This window comes from Sinohyriopsis cumingii, chromosome 10, assembly GCF_028554795.1.
Source record: "Sinohyriopsis cumingii isolate HCF-2022 chromosome 10, ASM2855479v2, whole genome shotgun sequence".
In the NCBI taxonomy this organism is placed as follows: Eukaryota; Metazoa; Mollusca; class Bivalvia; order Unionida; family Unionidae; genus Sinohyriopsis; species Sinohyriopsis cumingii.
In genome coordinates this window covers 110,874,245-110,895,293 of record NC_142970.1, presented here as the reverse complement: position 1 = coordinate 110,895,293, position 21,049 = coordinate 110,874,245, and the positions used below count along the sequence as shown (strand labels likewise).

The 21,049-nt window shown below is 35.5% G+C and overlaps 1 protein-coding gene and 1 long non-coding RNA gene across 2 annotated transcripts in view; one reads left to right on the top strand and one right to left on the bottom strand.

The window, feature by feature from the left end:
* LOC149791022 (uncharacterized) overlaps positions 1-12,799 on the bottom strand; it is a 38,185-nt gene extending 25,386 nt beyond the window's left edge. Inside the window, exons 1-4 of the mRNA XM_089973271.1 lie at positions 12,454-12,799; positions 2,973-3,190; positions 2,006-2,086; positions 989-1,220 (exon numbers count right to left, since the gene is read on the bottom strand). Coding sequence (XP_089829397.1) covers positions 989-1,220; positions 2,006-2,086; positions 2,973-3,190; positions 12,454-12,550 — 628 coding nt within the window. The 5' untranslated portion in view covers positions 12,551-12,799. The remainder of the gene's footprint in view (positions 1-988; positions 1,221-2,005; positions 2,087-2,972; positions 3,191-12,453) is intronic.
* A 291-nt stretch (positions 12,800-13,090) lies between these two features.
* The window catches only part of LOC149791021 (uncharacterized), a 74,551-nt gene continuing 66,592 nt past the window's right edge, over positions 13,091-21,049 (top strand). Inside the window, exon 1 of the long non-coding RNA XR_016423912.1 lies at positions 13,091-13,181. This is a non-coding gene — a long non-coding RNA (uncharacterized LOC149791021). The remainder of the gene's footprint in view (positions 13,182-21,049) is intronic.

Here is a 21,049-nt window from a genome sequence, read left to right as displayed (position 1 = left end):
CGGCCAGTATATTTGGTGAAGTACCCGGCAAGAACCGGCCACCGAAGGGAAGCTACTGACTAGTTGTCTCACATACTCATGCTAGCCGAGCTTAAGACTCAAATTCACGCGGACATTTGTTGTTGTTGTTGTTGTAGAGTTTAACGCCATTTTTCAGCACAAGATTGGCTATATGGTGGAGGAGGAACCAGGGAAAACAACGGAAAGAATCACCGACTCACGAGAAGCTACCGGCTAGCTTTCTCACATTTCTACATTGGCCAAGCCCGAGACACAGAGTTGAGATGATAATAATCTGTAAAGGCGAGCGCCTTAGACTACTCGGACACGAGACCCCGGTTATTTGAAACTTAAAGCACTCCACAAACCCGTAGTTTGAAGTTTGGACTAATGGGTGCTTAACAAAAGAAGTTAATACATTTGCCAGGGACGATAACACACACACACACACACACACACACACACACACACACACACACATATATATATATATATATATATATATATATATATATATATATATATATATATATATATATATATATATATATATATATATATATATATATATATATATATAATTTGTTTTTAAATTTATTTATTGAACCGCTGATAGGGTAAACTTTAATCAGTGATATACTAGCTGATGCAAATACTAGCATTCTTTATTTTGCTTTAGTTAGCAATCCATAACACACTCCTTCAACAAGCCGTTCTTATTAAAATGAAATCTCAGATACGGAATGTCAATAAATACATATTTTAAACATTTGATTTTGTTCATTCACATATAGTTTAACCAAGATGATGAATAATACTGAACAACAGCGAACACATGGACATTTATAATGATCCCGACATGTTGACTAACACACTGTACTGAGGATCATATCCAGCACAACATTTTAAAGGAAGATATTACAAGACTAAATTGTTTCGAAGTTTTTATGGTAATTAATTGGTGAATGCTCTGCTAATTAATTTTTACCTTTCAATATGAAATCAGATTCTTTAGGTCTCATCGTCTTTCCTTTGTATATTACGTGATGTGAGATAGTAAATTTCTCCTTGAGATCTTGATCTTGTAAGACTTGTTCCTTCTTTGATTTAGCATCCCGACTTTGAATCTCGTCCAGGTTTGCAGCCGGGAACACCTCTTGTCCTTCATTTAACTCGGGTTCTATCATCAGCTCTTCAGAACCATTATAAAATGTACCAAACTGTAACGATAGAGTGGGCCGTAAACTACACACTCTTGGTAAAATATTTATATTAATGTTGGAGATGGCGCTTTTATCAAAATTAAAAAATTCAGAAAAATAAAACTTGAATATCTGCTCGAAGGTCTGTTGTTGTTGTTTTGGGGTTTAACGCCATTTTCAACACAAAATTTGCTATGACGGCAAGTATAAATGGTGGTAGAAGAGGACGGGAAGCTACTGGCAGATTTCTCACATACCAACGTTGGCCGAAGCAGAGACTTGATCTGACGAAGTCATAGGTGATTGGTAAAGGCGAGCCCATTAGATCACTCCGCCACCTGGGGCTACCTTTTAGTAGATGGCAGGTCTGCGTGTCATTCCACAATTTCCCAATTTTTCAGATGAAACTTTTCTTGTTTTATTCTTTCTTTCAAGAACTGATATTTTGTGACCTAAATTTCTAAAGTCAGCGTTAACCAAGTCCTTCTCTCAATAATAGGGAAAACGATATATTTTAACGCTTAAAAAGTATCAAACTTTTTTTGGCGCGGGGATGGTGGACCAGTACATTTAATTTTCAATGCTGTTGAATAAAGATTCCTAACTTTGGTTCGCTTCCCCATTCATTAAATGTAACTATAATCACATTTTATATGTTCCAGTTTTACTTTAAAAGCTCATTGAGAGACTGCCGTACAGTAAACACGGATTAAAGGAAGGAAAAGACACAGTAAGATAAAATATAATATAGGTAATCAGTGCCTTATTAGAAAGTTTCAAATTATTTAATATAACTCTTTTACCAGTTCGAATTTCCTCGTGCTTGGGACACACTGAATCAAGATAGCAGAGCCGCTCTCCAAGTCTTGGTAAACAGCAACGTTCTGAAGTATAAAATGATGAATCACAGTGAAACAATCTAAATTACTTTAATTGGTACATGACGGAAAGCATAAATGGGATCGTTTGTTATTCCAAAATATATAGGCGCGATATAAATTAGGAAATATAGTCAAGGTGGTTGACCAGTAAGGATTTGTTTATAGAAGAGATAACAAAACATTTTTTTCTGTCTAATAAAGTAGTTTTCTTATTTAAAGGGGTTGCAAACGTCTGAGTTGTAACTAGAGGAAATATGTTTTAAATGTAAACAGCCTTTAAATATTATAGGATTATAAAGCTGTTATATGAATCCTTAAAAGTCACATTGAAACATTTTCTAGATCTCATATACCTTAAGAATATAATCTTATAATAGCAGCTGATAACGGAAAAAATGCCGACGCTATTTATCAAATATGGCAATATACAATAATCTTCATGTGATAAACTTTCATTACTTGTTTAATGATTAGATCCACCTAATGATGAGACGGTCTCAGGTAAATTGCGTCTTCGGGAAAGAGTTTTGTATAAGATGCACAAACTATTGTGAAATCTAGAACAATCAAGAAACCTTTACGTTTCTAATTTTATAGGTAATCTGTCTGGCTGTTTTTGACTGACGACTAAAATTTAATAGAAAAAAAATAGGAATACTAAGTCAAAATATAAAAGAAGAGGGATGAAAGTAAAACAAAAACAAAAACAACACCCCCACCTTCCACCCCAACAAAATAACTTTCTTATTTACACGTGCCCCAATAGTTTGAGTTTATATTAGTGGAATTATTTTTTAAATGGCTACACCCTTTAAGCATTATTGGAATATAACTATGTGATATGTGACCTTAAAATATTCATTTTATTAGGATCAAATGAGATTCTCACCTCCGAATTTTCGAGAGTTTCCTGCGTAATTGTCCCATTGATGTTGACAAACAAAGGAGCGTTCACATTAATGTCATAATTTCTTTGTAACGACAATTTGACTTCATTATTGTCTGCAGTAAACCTGACACCAATATGGTTCGGAGAACAGTCGTCTGACCTACGTTGTCGATAGGAAGGCGGATGCTCTAAATTAAGTAATTCAACTGATGTACTTTCTGAAATAAATAAAATAAATAAATTAATTAATAAATAATAAAAGACCATAACATGAATGGTTGGTTCTCCCTAAATGAAGTTCTTCTACATATAAACTTAACAAAAATATTAGCTACGTTGTAGGAATAATGACAGTTACTATGTCATGCATGCCACTAAATTAAATTCCGACGGCTCCCATGTCATGCATACAACTAAATTAAACAGTGACAGCTACCATGTCATGCATACCACTAAATTAAATAATGACAGCTACCATGTCATGGAAATCACTAAATTAAATAGTGACAGCCACCATGTCATGCATACCACTAAATTAAATTGTGACAGCTACCATGTCATGCATACCACTAAATTAAATAATGACAGCTACCATGTCATGCATGCCACTAAAATAATTAGTGACAGCTACCATGTCATGTATACCACTAAAATAATTAGTGACAGCTACCATGTCATGGAAATCATTAAATTAAATTGTGACAGCCACCATGTCGTGCATACCACTAAATTAAACAGTGACAGCTACCATGTCATGCATACCACTAAATTAAATAATGACAACTACCATGTCATGCATACCACTAAAATAATTAGTGACAGCTACCATGTCATGGAAATCATTAAATTAAATTGTGACAGCCACCATGTCATGCATACCACTAAATTAAATTGTGACAGCTACCATGTCATGCATACCACTAAATTAAATTGTGACATCTACCATGTCATGCATACCACTAAATTAAATAGTGACAGCTACCATGTCATGCATACCACTAAATTAAATAGTGACAGCTACCATGGCATGCATGCCACTAAATTAAATAGTGAAGCTACCATGTCTTGCATACCACTAAATTAAATAGTGACAGCTACCATGTCACGGAAATCATTAAATTAAATTGTGACAGTTACTATGTCATGCATGCCACTAAATTAAATAGTGACATCTACCATGTCATGCATACCACTAAATTAAATTGTGACAGCTACCATGTCATGCATACCACTAAATTAAATAGTGACATCTACCATGTCATGCATACCACTAAATTAAATAGTGACAGCTACCATGTCACGGAAATCATTAAATTAAATTGTGACAGTTACTATGTCATGCATACCACTAAATTAAATAGTGACAGCTACCATGTCATGCATACCACTAAAATAATTAGTGACAGCTACCATGTCATGGAAATCATTAAATTAAATTGTGACAGCTATCATGTTATGGAAATCATTAAATTAAATTGTGACAGCTACCATGTCATGGAAATCATTAAAGTAAATTGTGACAGCTACCATGTCATGCATACCACTAAATTAAATAGTGACATCTACCATGTCATGCATACCACTAAATTAAATAGTGACAGCTACAATGTCATGCGTACCACTACATTAAATTGTGACAGCTACCATGTCATGCGTACCACTAAATTAAATTGTGACTGCTACCATGTCATGTATACCACTAAATTAAATAGTGACAGCTACCATGTCATGCATACCACTAAATTAAATAGTGACAGCTACCATGTCTTGCATACCTCTAAATTAAATAGTGACAGCTACCATGTCACGGAAATCATTAAATTAAATTGTGACAGTTACTATGTCATGCATACCACTAAATTAAATAGTGACAGCTACCATGTCATGCATACCACTAAAATAATCAGTGACAGCTACCATGTCATGGAAATCATTAAAGTAAATTGTGACAGCTACCATGTCATGCATACCACTAAATTAAATAGTGACAGCTACCATGTCATGTATACCACTAAATTAAATTGTGACAGCTACCATGTCATGCATACCACTAAATTAAATAGTGACAGCCACCATGTCACGGAAATCATTAAATTAAATTGTGACAGCTTACTATGTCATGCATACCACTAAATTAAATAGTGACAGCTACCATGTCAAGCATACCACTAAAATAATTAGTGACAGCTACCATGTCACGGAAATCATTAAATTAAATTGTGACAGCTTCTATGTCATGCATACTGCATACGACTAAGTTAAATTGTGACAGCTTACTATGTCATGCATACCACTAAATTAAATAGTGACAGCTAACATGTCATGCATACCACTAAATTAAATAGTGACAGCTACTATGTTAAGTATAAGACATGCGGTAATAAATTGTGAAACAGTAACGATTTAGTGGATATGGGATAGTGGTTTCATTGCAAATTTAAATTATTCTAAACCTTTTGCTTATTGCATATCTATAATTTGCCTATATCGTTTAAAGACTCATGATACTAATTCAGCTCACCCTATGGAACATCAAGATGTTAAAAATTCAATAGCTTTAAATTCCTAAATGCGCATGATCAAATCTATATTTATCAGTATATGCATATTGTTGATGCAAGCATCCCTGAAAAAGGAACCATCAAATCAGCTACGCCATTTTCTGGATCTACACGTGTATGAAACATATGTTTTCAGTTCCACACCAAGAGCTATTTTTTGTAATAAGTATTCCAAAATCATGTCTGTAAAAAGACTGAAATGCCATCAATAAAACATCGTTTCTTTTTTTTTTTAGTAAAGATAAACCTTCAAAATATTTTTTTCATTAAATGTTACTTTCATTGTCATCATGGCCTGGCCATCCAAACTCGTATATACTCTGTCTTATGTTAATCCATTTCTAGGCTGGTTCACATTACATGTCATTAGTACGGCGAGTCCTTAAAGCCACGTTTTAGGAATGAGAAATTCTTTCGTTTTACTAGGATCTTATCCACCATCTTGTGTTAAATTGTCCCCTATTTTCTAGCTTAGCGAATTTAAAAGCGGAATCCTCAAAATAAAAAAGGAATACCCCTTTTCTTCTGTCTGAATTTGGCTGGCACGGAGAGGTTATGCTCCATATTTTGATCTGACTGGCTGATAGGCAAAATACACCACCTGACAGAGCGATTGACACGGTTGATAGGCAAAAGACATTACCTGACATAGTGATTGACAGGTAAAATGTAGCAAATGACTGATAATATTTTTGAGATAATTGGCTACGGGACGATACTAATGAGCAAACACCACGATATTGACCAATAAGTTTTATTAATAATACCCTCTGTTTGATAAATTTAGATAATTACGTTAATAATTCATAGTATATGTAACCTACCCCTTCCTAGCAAGACGCAATTAAGGGTCCAGCCATTTTAGTGGGAATGACGGTGAAAGTTTTCTGCGCGAAACCAGATTATTTGTTACAAAAATAGTTTGTTTCAACTAATGAATATAATTATTATTTTCTATTGTGTTTATAATGTGTTCAAATGAAAACAAGAATATCTAATGTGGACTAAAATGTTTGTTTTAAAATCCAATCCTACCGTCACCCCATTCCCCGAATACTAAATCTTTGGCCCCTAAGCTAATAAAATCATGGGGAAACTTATGCGTCTGTCTTCTAATAGAAAATCAGAGATATAGCACCATTCTTGTTACTGAATAATTTTAGCTGCTGTGAATAAATACTAAGGAATTAATCTGTTGAAAACGGAATATCGATTTATCTGTTGGTTTATACTATAAATGAACTCCATAATAAAATAATAAAATATAAAAATAGTCTCAATAGTGAAGATTTTAGAGAGTAAATATGTATATATAAAAGCCTCGTAGCCTCGGTGACTACATATTTTCTTGCATAAATTGTAATCTTTACGTTATCTATAACACTTTCAGTTTCAAGTACGAGTGAGACAGCAAATATGTTGCCTCTAAAATTACAACATGTGGACAAAAGATGGTGGTCGCACTAAGAGGCATTTTAAACCTTTAGTTGCAATTTTGTTTGGCAGGAAAACATTTATATGCAAAATATATATTTTCTGCAGCAGCATTTGTTTGCTACTTTCTCAACCACCTATTAAATTGCAGCCAATGATTTTATATGATTTATGACTTAATTTATGTCACCTCATGTTTCCTCCCATTCATTTGGTCTTTCAGAAAGTTTAATATTTTTTTCACTCTCAAAATATTTTGATTTTGCTAAATAACTGACTGTCTTGTTTAAGTTTCCCCTAATAATACGATTCCGCGACTATTCAGAAAACAACTAAACACCCCCCACCCCAGTTATACTATAGTGTATCTCATAAGTAGAACTCTCTGGGAAAACATACATCTTAATTAGAAAAGATCGGATACCAATGTTCGTTGTTCGTGTTAGTTGATAACTGTTATTGTGCTTTCCTTAGATTACTAGTGTCTGTCAAGGACGTCTTGATGGCCGTTCGGATGTAAATGAAGAGCAGTGTAAACAAAATTCATCGGAACGACACGGTTTAAGCCACATGACGTCAGCTGCTCGGGATCAAACTCTGACCGTCAAAAACATCTTTTTTTCTTTCTTCTTCTCGAACTGCATGATAAAGTTGAGACCGATTTTTGCTTGAACAAGGCTGTGACTGAATGTTTCACACCAAGAAACGAAGGACCAGACCATTTACAAGTATATAATTGACCTATCGCTGATTGTGAATCACGTTGTTCGACCAGTAAATTATACACACCTCCAGGCAGTTACCATGAATTTGTTTTGGCAGAAAAGTTTAGAAAAGCGCGTCCCGTCATTTAAACTTGAATATAAAATAAGAAAACAAAAATTGAAATAAAATGTAAAAGATATGAAGGCTAGAATCTGGGTCGTGAACCTCCTAACTCTGTTTTTGTGTGTATTTGTTCTTCTTTAGAAAACACTGAACATCTTTTTGCATTATTTCAAAGTTTGAAAATGTTACTCTTTAATGTTGGTTTGTCCGTTAAAAATAATGCTTCATCGCCTCCATCTTACAGACCTTGAGTGACTATTTTCATTCATTCATTTAAACTTGATGGAGGAATAAAATTGTAATCAACAATACAAAAATTACATCACGAATCAAAATTAAATTTCACGAACAGATTAGAATTATAAAATTATATAAACATTTAGCAGGAACTGTTTACGATTTAGTTGTAAAAATAAATCATTCAAAGTAAGATAAGCCTGTATAATAAATGAATTATATTTTCTGGAGTGAATTTTCTTTTACATCAGTATGTTCCCTAGTCGCTTTAAAACTGATTTTCACCACTTTGATACTGAGTGTCATTATTAACTGATATTAAACTCTTCTTATTACTATACGAACCTGAAATACAATTAAAATAGTGTATGCTGCAGTATAATTTATGCAACATTGCAATCTTTTCATATTACGAATGATATATGTAATTTAATAAACATATCATGAACACTGAAACATACCTTTTTGCCAAATGTTTTTCGGAGATTCACAGGTCGTCACGTTTCGGGATTCGGTAGGAGGAGCGATCTATCGTCTCGCGTAAAGTTCAACTCCTTCGACCCAGTTGACTAACCTAACTAAGGATTTCTACTCCATTTTTAGTTGAACTATCTTTTGTGTTAGTGATTATCTGGGGCACAGCGTGAATTATGTATTATCCAAAGGATCAAATTACCATGCGATTTTAGAATTACAAACACTAAAAAATTCGCTTTGGTAGAAAAGGTGGGTTTTCACCCAAAATATTGTGTGGATTTAAGGGTATTTTTAGCACATGATAGGCTATACATAACCACCAGAATATGTGGTGGAGGAAGAACTCTGGAATATCCTGATACATACCACCTCCTCACGCGGATAATCTGTCAACGTTGGCCGAGCTACTCGATCTCAAGCAGACATTGGTGAGATCCAATTTATCTATAAAGGCGAACACCTTTGAACACTTGGCCATATGGGGAACCCATAAAAATAATCCTGCACCACAGGGGAAATCTTGATGCGAACATTAGCAAGGAGATAGATAATAATAATAATAATAATAATAATAATAATATAATAACAGCAACAACAACTACAATAATAATAATAATAATAATAATAAAAAATTTAAAAAAATTTAATACTAATAATAATGATGATAATCTATTATCATCCCTCCTTCTTACTCAATTGCAACATTATATGCATACATAAAGTAACGGTATCATTTGCTGAATGGGTAACGTCAGTCATTATAATGATCCTTGTCAGCCAAATTTTCTTCTTTTATTATAATTGTAGATCTATCATCCACGGCATCGCCTTTCAGATGACCTATAAGTATCGGACGATTTGAACAATTACTGTCAAACTAGTTATATTCACGCCCATAGTATCACGTATTCGATAACAGTCATGCAAGGAACATTGCGATCATAAAGGAAATTTGATCTTCTAGACGTGACACGGCTCGAAATTTTCTACATGTTTTAGGGTGCGTCGCGGATATCACAAAACCTTTTTAGAAAGCTCTCAAAAATTGTATTATTGTTTATTATTATCATCACATTTCGAACTATAATTATGTACTTGCAAACAACATATTGCCGCGCTTCCATGGGCCGAATCAGGTCAAGTGTTGGGGTGTGGGAGGTTCAAAATATAGAAAGATCGTAGATTGTCCTCAGTAGGGCACATATAAGGAAGTAGATGTCTATATTTAATCAATGTTTGAATAGGAACGAATAAACATGCGCAAGTATGAAACGATGGTCAAATATCAGTGACAGGTGACTGTACGTTTTTGTGTTTGCGATTTTTCTGTAGCCTTGTTGGGGGAGGGTCCAAACAGAACCTCATGGTCCAGCCCTGGCTTCGTTCGTTTGGTCTCCTTCTGGAAAAAACATATCGGAGCCTCATGGATAAAACACTGGAGGGAAGGTACTTCCAAAAAGGGCAACGATCAGTTGGTGCGATACTTTGTTGTTTCATGCCCAACAAGTATGTACGGAACTTATTATAAGGTGTGGAATTAATAATTTCCATGATGCGACACAAGGGCTAAACTCCAGTTTCAAAGTTAAGGATGGAGCTAACAGACGGCATTAGTTGTATATAAATTCATGGAAATCAGTATAAATTATGTAAACGCTTGAAGCCCTTCATCACACATGCCAATTCTCAGACTTGTGACGCAAAAAACTCAGAGGTTTTTCACATGTATGTACAACCAACCCTACCCTCTAGCCCTATCCCAGGAGAAGAAATCAAACTTGTAATAAACATGCTTGAGCAAATTATAACTATAGGACGATCATTGTGAAGAAACATAATGCATGAAAGGTTCTAAACTAAGATTGTTTGAAATTTGAAAATTGCTGCAAAGCGCAGACATTTGATATGGTGAGACAAGTTGATTTAATTTTCTAATTTTTGTATTTTTTAGTTTTCGTTGAGAGATTTGTGGCTGTGTGGTGGATCTTTGCCATTATTTCACACACACACACACACACACACACACACACACACACACATATATATATATATATATATATATATATATATATATATATATATATATATATATATATATTGTTGAGCAAACTTGCATTGAGTTAACTAATACAATTCACTGTCAAGGACTTTTTGTTGAGTCACCCTTAAAAAGCGACGTGATTTTTTGCATGTATGTACAATATTGCATACGTAAAAATGTGTTCTAGTTGGCAAACAAGAGCATTTGCTATTTTGTTCTCCATGTGAAGATTTTACCATTTAATCATACATTCGACTACTTAAATATTTATTTTGAAATTAAAATCCTCTTTTGGTCCCAAATAGTTCTCTAATCGAGAGACGTTTTTTTTTCTTTTTTTGTCGTTCTAAAGAAATACATATAGTTAACAAACGCGTCTTGATAGTGATTTAACTTGATGGGTTTCACTTAAAGATTGACAAAGTTTCTGAGAATTCGCGATTGCTTTACTTGTACAATATAACTGATTTTTTAAATTGCAAAAATAAACTGGGCAACAGTCATGTAGGTATGTCACTCAGGCAGTCAGTTTCACAACGTCTGTCTCTCATCTTTTTGTATACGTTGGCAGGTACGTAGGTAGGGAAGAAAGTAAGTTGGTGAGTCAGCAAATCTGTCAGTTTCACTCTATCACCTCTGCATATAAGTTTGCAGCTGCGTTGGTATGACAAAGTATGTAGGCTGATAACTGGGTATGTATGCAGTCGGTGCTTTTAAAATATGCGCACAAGTAGTTTTGTTTGTATTTATGTAACGCAAAAAATCCTACGTTTGATACTGCAAATGTAAAATGAAACATAGACGAGTTTGTCTCTTAGTTAGTTTCATCGATAATATTTTATTTCTCATTTTCCTGTATGTGTATCATGGAGAATATCTCAGAAAAGCATTGAGTCTGACTCGAAATCCTGACCATGCTATAGAAAATTCATATCGTGCTGCAATTCATATAAAGGATTCTACTCAACTTTTAGCACGTAATTTCATACCCTTAAACTTTAACATTGCCTGTGCGGCAATATGGCAGAAACTCCCCGCTTTCTATTATCATTTAAGCAATCTTTGGCAATAATTAATTAATTACAATCACAAACCTAAACATTGACTGCAACACATTTACATCCTTACACAAACAACGGTTTTTGAAAATAGTTTTCGGAAAACCGGATATTTAAGATCGATTGAATTAACATGTACATATTCTGTAGCCCGGTCTTGAATCGAAAAATATAGTTGTGATTGTTGTGTCTGTGCGTGAGTGTGTGTGTTCGCTTGCTCGTGTTTTCATTCAAATTTTCAATATTGGTTACGAAAAGAAAATCCAGATCTACGTTGTATCGATGACACTAGAATTTTTGTCTGCCTCGTCTACGAATAAGAATGCACTTTACTGTTTGACTTGTTCACATTCCTGTTGCACAAGTGATATTCAATACATTCTTCGATTGTAACCTAATGTCATAACGTCAAGGGGCTCTATTACTTATCTGCAAAAGTAAATACTGTATTTTTAAAATAAACCTAACCCCTTTTGCATGATATCTTTAGATGAGGAATTTTTCAATGGGTGTTTTCCTGACTTTGACGTTGACTTTGACGTTTGACATCACCTTTTGTGCTGGAGTGTGAACACATGATCTATCTACATGTATCAGCGTTGGATAGGAAATGTGCACCTGGAGAAGTCAGAGTTCTGAGTATAAATTTCGATTATTGGATGTAATTTGCATGTCATACTCCAAAACGTTCGAAGACTTTCAATATTCATCGACTCTGATTGTTTCAAATTTGAATTTGCCATGACGTTTCCCTTTTCTCTCCCACCGATCTACTTCCTCCCCTGAAACCCCCAAACCAATAAATAAATAAATAAACACCACAACCAAACAAAGAAATCACTCACCTCGATAACTGTATTCTGTTACTGGGGGCAGTCGGAAACTGGTTATTGACACGAATCCCACACAAAGAACACAAACAAAATAAAACGAATGCATCATCTGTTTTTATAGATTAGGCCGGTCACTTTTACAATATAATTGGAAAAGTAGCCAAGTTCGTACCGTTGTTGTGTTAGATAATTCGGTCTCTTTGCACTGTATTTAGATAAGGATAAACTGGTTGTTACTCGTTTACAAAATGATAAATATATCTTTCCGATACCTGGACGTAACTATTCAAGTGATTCATGTAATCATCAAAATTGTCTTTTCCGCTATAACATTCCTCTCAATTGGACCGCACTGACAGTGTTTAAGTTTTTTTCTGGCGTACAACGGGTATTTATACGGGGTATTTATAACCCTTGACTACAATTAACTAGGGCATTGAAAAAAAGACAACTCAGTCACGCTTTTCGTATTGTCTGTCGGCCAGATGAATAGATGAAAATTTTGTAACCTTAATCGGCATTGGTCACCAATGTGTGAGAACAAATGCATTTACCAATAGTCGATTACGGGTAGGTATAGGTACAAACAAGGAACACAAATCTATAATTAGACAGATCGTGATAAAGGTATGGTGTTATAGGATCCATTCAACTTTACCAGATGAAATCCATTTTTGTTCCAGAGACAGTTGGTTTGTGATGCGTACAGTTTCCCGAGCTAATTCAAATAGGAATGCGCAGTAAGTTTACTAGTCTGCCATGCTAACATAATACCGTAGTATTTCACCTTAGACATTGCCTACTTGCTCGTAGGTTTGATTTTAACGGTTTGTGTCTTCCAATATAGCTCGAAATTTGAATATTTAGTCTGTTGAAGTGTCATATATATTTGTAACGTTATGGGTGTCAGTCTGCATACTATCCGAATATCCGGCTCCCGTTCTCTTTGTCTCTCTGTCTGTCTAGATGGTTGTCTTCTAAAATTCGTCTCTAAAGTACTTTAATATACATGAGGTTGAACGCAAGATGTATCGAGGTTGGACGCAAACTGACCTTTATATAATTGATATCATTGGGAACTGAGGGGTTTAGACAAATAAATATGAATCAGTTATATGGGCCATGGAGCATGACAACAATAACTACACCATTCTTGTGAACCATAAATGTAATAAAACTAGGTCACTTTGTCAAGTGTGAATTCCTTTATCCTTTTTGTCGAGGGTTGCATCAAACAATCAACACGCATAACAAAGAGTAAAATGGACCCTTAACCAACTGATGAATGGGAAACGTAGTCACATGCCACGTAGAGTGACTCAACATTAGCAGTACTAAGAAAACGCAGTATAAGATAAAGAAAGCAAGCTCTCCGTATAAAGTCAATACAATAGTCTATTGCTTACCGAGATATGGGGATGAAACGTCTAGTAATATTATTGAACAAGTTAAAGTTAATTGTATCGTTAACGGATATCAGAATATCGGGCTTCCTTTCTCTCTGTCAGTCTGTCTAGATGTTTGTCTTCTCATATTTGTCTCTAAAGTACTTTAATATATATAAGGTTGGACGCAAGATGTATCGAAGTTAGACGCAAACTGACCTTTATATAATTGATATTGAACTAGAAGAAGCATCATCCTTTAATTTTGAAATTTGTATTTATGTATTTCATGAAGAAAATATATTACAAGAAAAGTAGAAATTCAGTAAAGATAAAGGGTGAAATAAACAAAACCAAACATAAATAACCTTAGATATTGTCATAGATATAGCTCGCGTCATTATTGGTAAATACAATAAAAAGTTTTAAATTTATTTTAGAATAAACTATGTTTATCAACAGTTTTATTTTCCATATGTAAAGTCAGAATTCTTTTGCAAACATATTAACTTTTTCTGAGTTTTCATGTCCGCACGTCCAGGACCTCTCAACATTGTTTTTCTTCTTCAGATCTTTATCCGTTACATTCACGCTTCTACCGCTCCGGCGGCCTAAGTGTTAGAACGTCCGTCTCGGATGCGGGAGGTCTCAGATTCGAAACCAGGCAAAGTCATAAAAAAGACTTAAAATACTAAAAGCTGCCTCGTTTGGCGCTCAGCTTTTAAGAGTTAGTGTTAGGTCTGGTGTCAGGATACCCAGTAAGACATGTATGCCGCATCATGCCCTATTGCCTGACATCACTATAAACTGCCACACTCCAGATATCGTAGCCCAAAGACTGAAAAATGTTAAAGCTACGTTAAAAATAAAAATCACACTTAAACAGACACACACGCACATAGACACATACCTACGTTCCGTTCTGTGGGATACTCACATGCGATTGATTTATTTGTAATATATGTTTTGTAATAGGAGAGTCCTTAGCTTGGGAGATGAAATGACGAGAATGATATGAGCTAGTGCTTGTCCTTGTCCCATCTATGGCCAAGTGGTATTTGGTCATTGTTTTAGGCTTTAAAGGACTTAATAAGGCCATTCTATAGCAATGATGCAATGAGGCCAACTGATGATATCGATCTCTTTTTGTCGAAAACCTGAGTTTTAACATCAGTAAGCGCAGTGTGAGGTGGATGACTATTGTTGAATATTGTAGGCTACGTAAGACATTTTATAGTTCTTTTCATGTAATCTGTGCAGATAATGTAGCAGACGTTTGTGACTTATATCTTTTCTTCTCAGACGACATTTAGGGTGTCAGCAGAGGTGGCCCCCTATTTCGTACATGACCAATATTATGGCTGACATATAATGGAAATTTATAGACAGTATACAGTCTGCTACGTGGGATATTTCATACTTGTGCAACAATATCGACTGTTGGCACTAATCTCCTACCGTAGAAAAACCGATTTTCCCATGTGCATTACTTTTGTAGGATGTAGTGAGCTAGCTGCTCCCGATTGATCACACGATCGCTTCTGCTTGGTTCATGTACGGGTTCAATTTCATATTTCATGTAGGCCATCGATCCTACCTTACATAAATTAAACTCTATGAAACGGTCTATGACATTCCATTTGCATGCAGACAGATGCTTTTCACGTGTGGTTGTCATAACTATTGAAACGGCAAATTCATCTACACGGATCCACTAATACGAAAAGAGGTTTAATTGTATATGACTCGATGAAAATGTATTTTCAGAACGATGTAAATCATGGAAAGCCGGATATAACTGGGAACATGTTACCGTGAAATTTAGTATAAAACTTGGCACATGACAGCAACACACCCATTTGTTTCCATTTTAAAGTCTATTTGTATAGTTCTAATATATCTGCATGGAATAAAAAACGAATCAACATATGAATACTCAGCAGATAAAAAAAACTTCCATATCACACTAAAACCGGTTGATTTTGTTACTGACTCGGTCTTTAGTCAATGTTTGCTTACAAGTTCTTATGATTAAATATTACGTAACCGTTTGATCGAAGCACGAAATCAATAAAGTAAAACAACATAAAAAGAAAGTAACAAATTCTTACTGCATTCAAATATTAACGATGTCACACCAGTACAGTCACGAGCTATCAATACGTCGAGGAATATTTTTTCATTTGAGTACACATAGTTTTAATGCTTTTTGGTTCTTGCCAATTGACGACTGACATAAGACATTATTTAATTTCAATTTGTTTATTATCACAGGCATCATAACTATTGCCAGTGATCTCGTATGCGGAATCTTTATTCGACTATGCAGCATGCGCAAATCTTTCCTTAATTTTTTTCTTCAAATGTCCTATCTATTTATTTGATTATCAAGTTCAAGACCTCTCTGTCCCTTTCTCCGAGTGCAGATAGTACAGTTTTGAAAGGGGATGTTAGCGTTTTCTAAAAGTTGGTCTGAATGGCACAAATATACTGCATGCACACAAATGAAACGTAACCAGGACCTATATTTTAGATATCCATAGCATAACCAATGAAACTTAACCAGGACCTATATTTTAGATATCCATAGCATAACCAATGAAACTTAACCAGGACCTATATTTTAGATATCCATATTATAAACAATGAAACTTAACCAGGACCTATATTTTAGATATCCATAGCAGAACCAATGAAACTTAACCAGGACCTATATTTTAGATATCCATAGCATAACCAATGAAACGTAACCATGTCCTATATTTTAGATATCCATAGCATAACCAATGAAACTTAAACATGACCTCTATTTTAGATATCCATAGCATAACCAATGAAACTTAACCAGGACCTATATTTTAGATATCCATAGCATAACCAATGAAACGTAACCATGACCTATATTTTATATATCCATAGCATAACCAATGAAACGTAACCATGACCTATATTTTAGATATCCATAGCATAACCAATGAAACGTAACCATGACCTATATTTTAGATATCCATAGCATGACCAATGAAACTTAACCATGACCTATATTTTAGATATCCATAGCATAACCTGATCAATAGCATCCACGACTTGTTCAGGTAGTTGAGACCAAACAGTTTTGTTTATGGCGACTGCTTTGTAAGGAAATGAATAGAAGAATGTTGGCAACTTTGGGCTGCACTCTTTTTCACTGGACTAGATCGTAACGAACTTGTTTAGAGATAATTAGTAATTTGCACCTTTTCATGCATTTATAACTTTGTTTGCTTACATTATTTGCAGCGATCACCATCACCTCAGCATGAACTTAGTAAAATATACGTTCATTTACTGCAATCTCTGCTGTTAAAGAAATTTCAAAATACTTTTTGCTCAAGGTGTATGAATGGATTTATATTTAAAAGAAATGCTAATTTTCTCACACTGGTAAGGGTGGTGCGCGCTCTCTAGCTGAACTTACAATCAGATAAACTAAGTTTTAATGACAGTGGTGCGAAACTGATACTTTTCAAGATTGCATATGAACTTACTTTACGAAACGCAATCTAATTATTAGTGTAATTTTGGTTTCTCACTTCCTTTCACCCCTTTTCAATATTGTGAAGTGTATGTGTGAGCGTGTGTAATTTGGATTTTGAATATAGCTTTAACAACGTTTCAGTGATATCGCCAGGATATCTGTAGTGTGGCAGTTTAAAGTGATGTCTAGCAATTAGGTGTGATGCCGCAAACAATGTAGCATGATGTCACACCCAGTCACATTATCCGGACACCAGGCCGACCAGTCCTAACACCCATCCCTTCATGCTGCGCGCCTAACGAGGCAGCTGTTACTACCATTTGTATAAGTCTTTGGTTTGAACCCGCTGGGGTTCGAACCCGAAAACTCTCTTATCCGAGGCGAACGCTCTAACCAAATAGGCCACCGGAGCGGTTTGTGCAGCGTGTAAAGAAGGCAATAGCTATTAATGCAGGCCTTTAAGGAGACCATCTATGAAGTAGATTATATATGACAAATTAATTTAGTTTATCGATGCATTTATTTAATATTGTATACTGACATGGGCTACATCAATGAGAGCTATTATAATTATTTAAAACAGGAAGTTCAAAAGCTTCACAGTATCAGGCATCCATAACAACTGTTTTCAGATGACTCAATAAACATATCAATACAAACGAAAACGCTTTATATAAAAAATATTTAAAATGTCAATACGCATGAAACTGATATTCAATGCTAACAATGGTAAACGGGTTCCCAATATTTTTCCAAGAATTTTTGTGTCCGAAATAGGTAAAACCATGTAAATGATCAAATAGTCAATGAACCAATATGTAATCAAAGTAAACTTGAGTTCTTGCAAAAATGAAATATTACTGAATGATGCGACAAAGGCTGCATTTGAATTTAAAAACAAATTCAAATGTTAGATCATAAATGCTGAAAAATCAAGGTTTCTATCTTTACAAGTATGACAATTCATTTCTCAAAATAATCGTGACAGAAAACAAAACTGACAGTGGAACGACTTTAAAATACCAATTGTAATATTACGCTGCTGCCTCGTAATGACTTGTCACATTGCAGAAGATGGTGTAGCAAGTGATTGTCGAAGTACGATATTACCACCTGATAATGTATGTACCCTAACGCATGAATACGCAGAAAAATTTAGTTTATTGGAAAACAGTGTTGAAAAGCCGGCATTAGTCCTTTGGCGTACTGATCCGCTTGTAATTACATTGTCACTCTAGTCTCCTGACAACGGTTATTCTATCCTAGATGATCTTTTTAGTCTTGTTTAACATGATCTTCATGAGTAGTGAAGTGGGGCTGTTTAGCCTCAATGGGAATTAGCATTAAAAACACCCCTGGGCTTGTTTAGCCTCAATGGAAATTTAACATGGCAGAAACACCTGGGCCTGTTTAGCCTCAAGGGAATTTAACATGGGAAAAAATTTTGGGCCTGTTTAGCCTCAAGGGGAATTTAACATGGGAAAAAAAATAATCTTGGGCCTGTTTAGCCTCAAGGGGAATTTAACATGGGGAAAAAAAATTGGGCCTGTTTAGCCTCAAGGGGAATTTAACATAGGGAATAAATCGTGGGACTGTCTAGGGACAAGGGGAATTGAACAAGGGAATAGAGATTGGGCCTGTCTAGGGACAAGGGAAATTAGCATGGGAAATTGAAACAGGAAGGGGTCTCTATTTTTTTTTTAACAAAAACAAATGGGGTAGGCAATTGAAAGTCTATCTCTTTTCGAGAGATTGGAGTGGCCCTGAAAAGGGCCTTTGGGTTTTATGTTAATATTAAGATATATCAACATAAAGGGCACCGCATTGGTCTTCTTCTTGTCCTTAGGCTGCGCCTGACTGCAGGACCGTAAATCAGGACTCTTTTGAGGCATCCTTGACGTTCTACATAGATCCTACGTATCCATAGGCTGGTGTCTGTCCTATGGACAACTGTCCAGTTGGATCGGACACACATTGGTATGTCCGTCCGGAACATCATCGAAGACACAAGCGTGGAAGATTGTACGTCGGTCCAAATGTTGAGGCGCCAAGAACAGGTGAATCAATGCAGTGAACTGCACTTATTTATAGGTAGAGGAAGGATTGAAACGGATTGAGTTCATTGACCAATCCAAACACGCGTTACAAAATTCAGTCAGCCCGCATCCAATCCGAAGAGAGCAGTCTGTGACGTCACGTGGTCTATATAGATTCGCTAGAGCCTGTGCGCAGTCAATTCGTACGACAGTTTTTCAACATGACGCAAACCCAGAAAACGATAAATTGGGGTGCACCAGCAGTGGAGACCATCCAATGGAACCCGGACTTACTTTCAGAAGAGGTAAATTGGGATTTTGTGGATTTTCTTACCTCGCAAGAATTTGTTCCGGAACCTTCGTCACCTTCTCCTTCATTACCACACGTAGAGAATTTTAGACAGAGACAGAAATAAGAATTGGAGAAATTTATACAACAGCAAAAGGAAGCGGAACAAGCTTTTCTCCTACAGCAACAGCAGCAAGAAGAAGAGGTAAGAAAAAAACAGCAACAAGAAGAAGCAGCAGCAAAGAAACAAGGGTGTGAAAATCAAACGGTCACGGTACTGTTAGACATTTTAGCGGAGTAAAGAAGTCTGAAACAAATGTATCAGACTTCTTTATTACGAAAGAAGAGAATACGACCTTCCCGAGCTAAACACTCCAACCCTGTAACTAAGCTTACCGTGCCACCCTTAGTGATTTCAACCAAATCATCATCAACAGTACGCAGTCCAGAGTAGGCCTTGGCCGTGGCAAAGGTTTAAGACAGTTAAAGTTGATTGCTTAAACTCACCCCTACACCAAAAATCGCCATTTTCAGGGCCACCCACGTCTCTCGAAAAGAGATAGACTTTCAATTGCCAACATCCATTCAAACTAAAAAAAAAACCCAACCATTTTGCCCCTATAGTACGTGTGTGTGAGTGTGCGTGAGTGTAGGTTCCTATTTTAAAATCAAAACTCAAAGACACTTACCTTTTATACCTAATTTATTCTTTTATAAATATTTACAATCCCATTCACAATTCACAATTCTCAACAGAACACTTTAAAAAGTTCATACACTTCTTCTGTCTCATTGTTTAGTCTCTCTGTTTTTTAAATTTCTTCACCGTCACAGTCTTTTCCTCCTCTTCCTCCTCACTTTCTTCCCTTCTTCTTTTCTTCTCCTGTTTCTTTTTCTTTACCTGGCTGTTTTCTTCCTCTGAAGAATCCCTCTCTTCTTCTGAAGAATCCCTCTCTTCTTCTGACTCCTCTTGTTTCTTTTTTGGGCATTCTGGAGACCAATGTCGTTTTTCCTGACAATAATAACAGGTATCTTGACTTTTGTCTTTTCTAGCCCCTTTTTTTCTTTTTTGACGGTCTGGACACTCTGAAGACCAATGCCCTTTCTTCTGACAGATATAGCAAGTATCTTGACTTTTATCTTGAAAGGAAGGAGAGTAGTCCCTCGGCTGGTCTGAAGAGAATTTTCTGATGACCCCTCGCAAATCTCTGATGAAACGTTCGATCTGGGTAGTCTCTTCCATCGTTGTGCTCGGTTTGAGAGTGAAATGAATAGTGAAAGGACAAGACACATACCCTTTTATATACGCTGGTCTGCTATGACTATAAATTAGTCCATGGTGTTTAAACTTTACTCATTTGACGTTTTTGCTATCAAGATG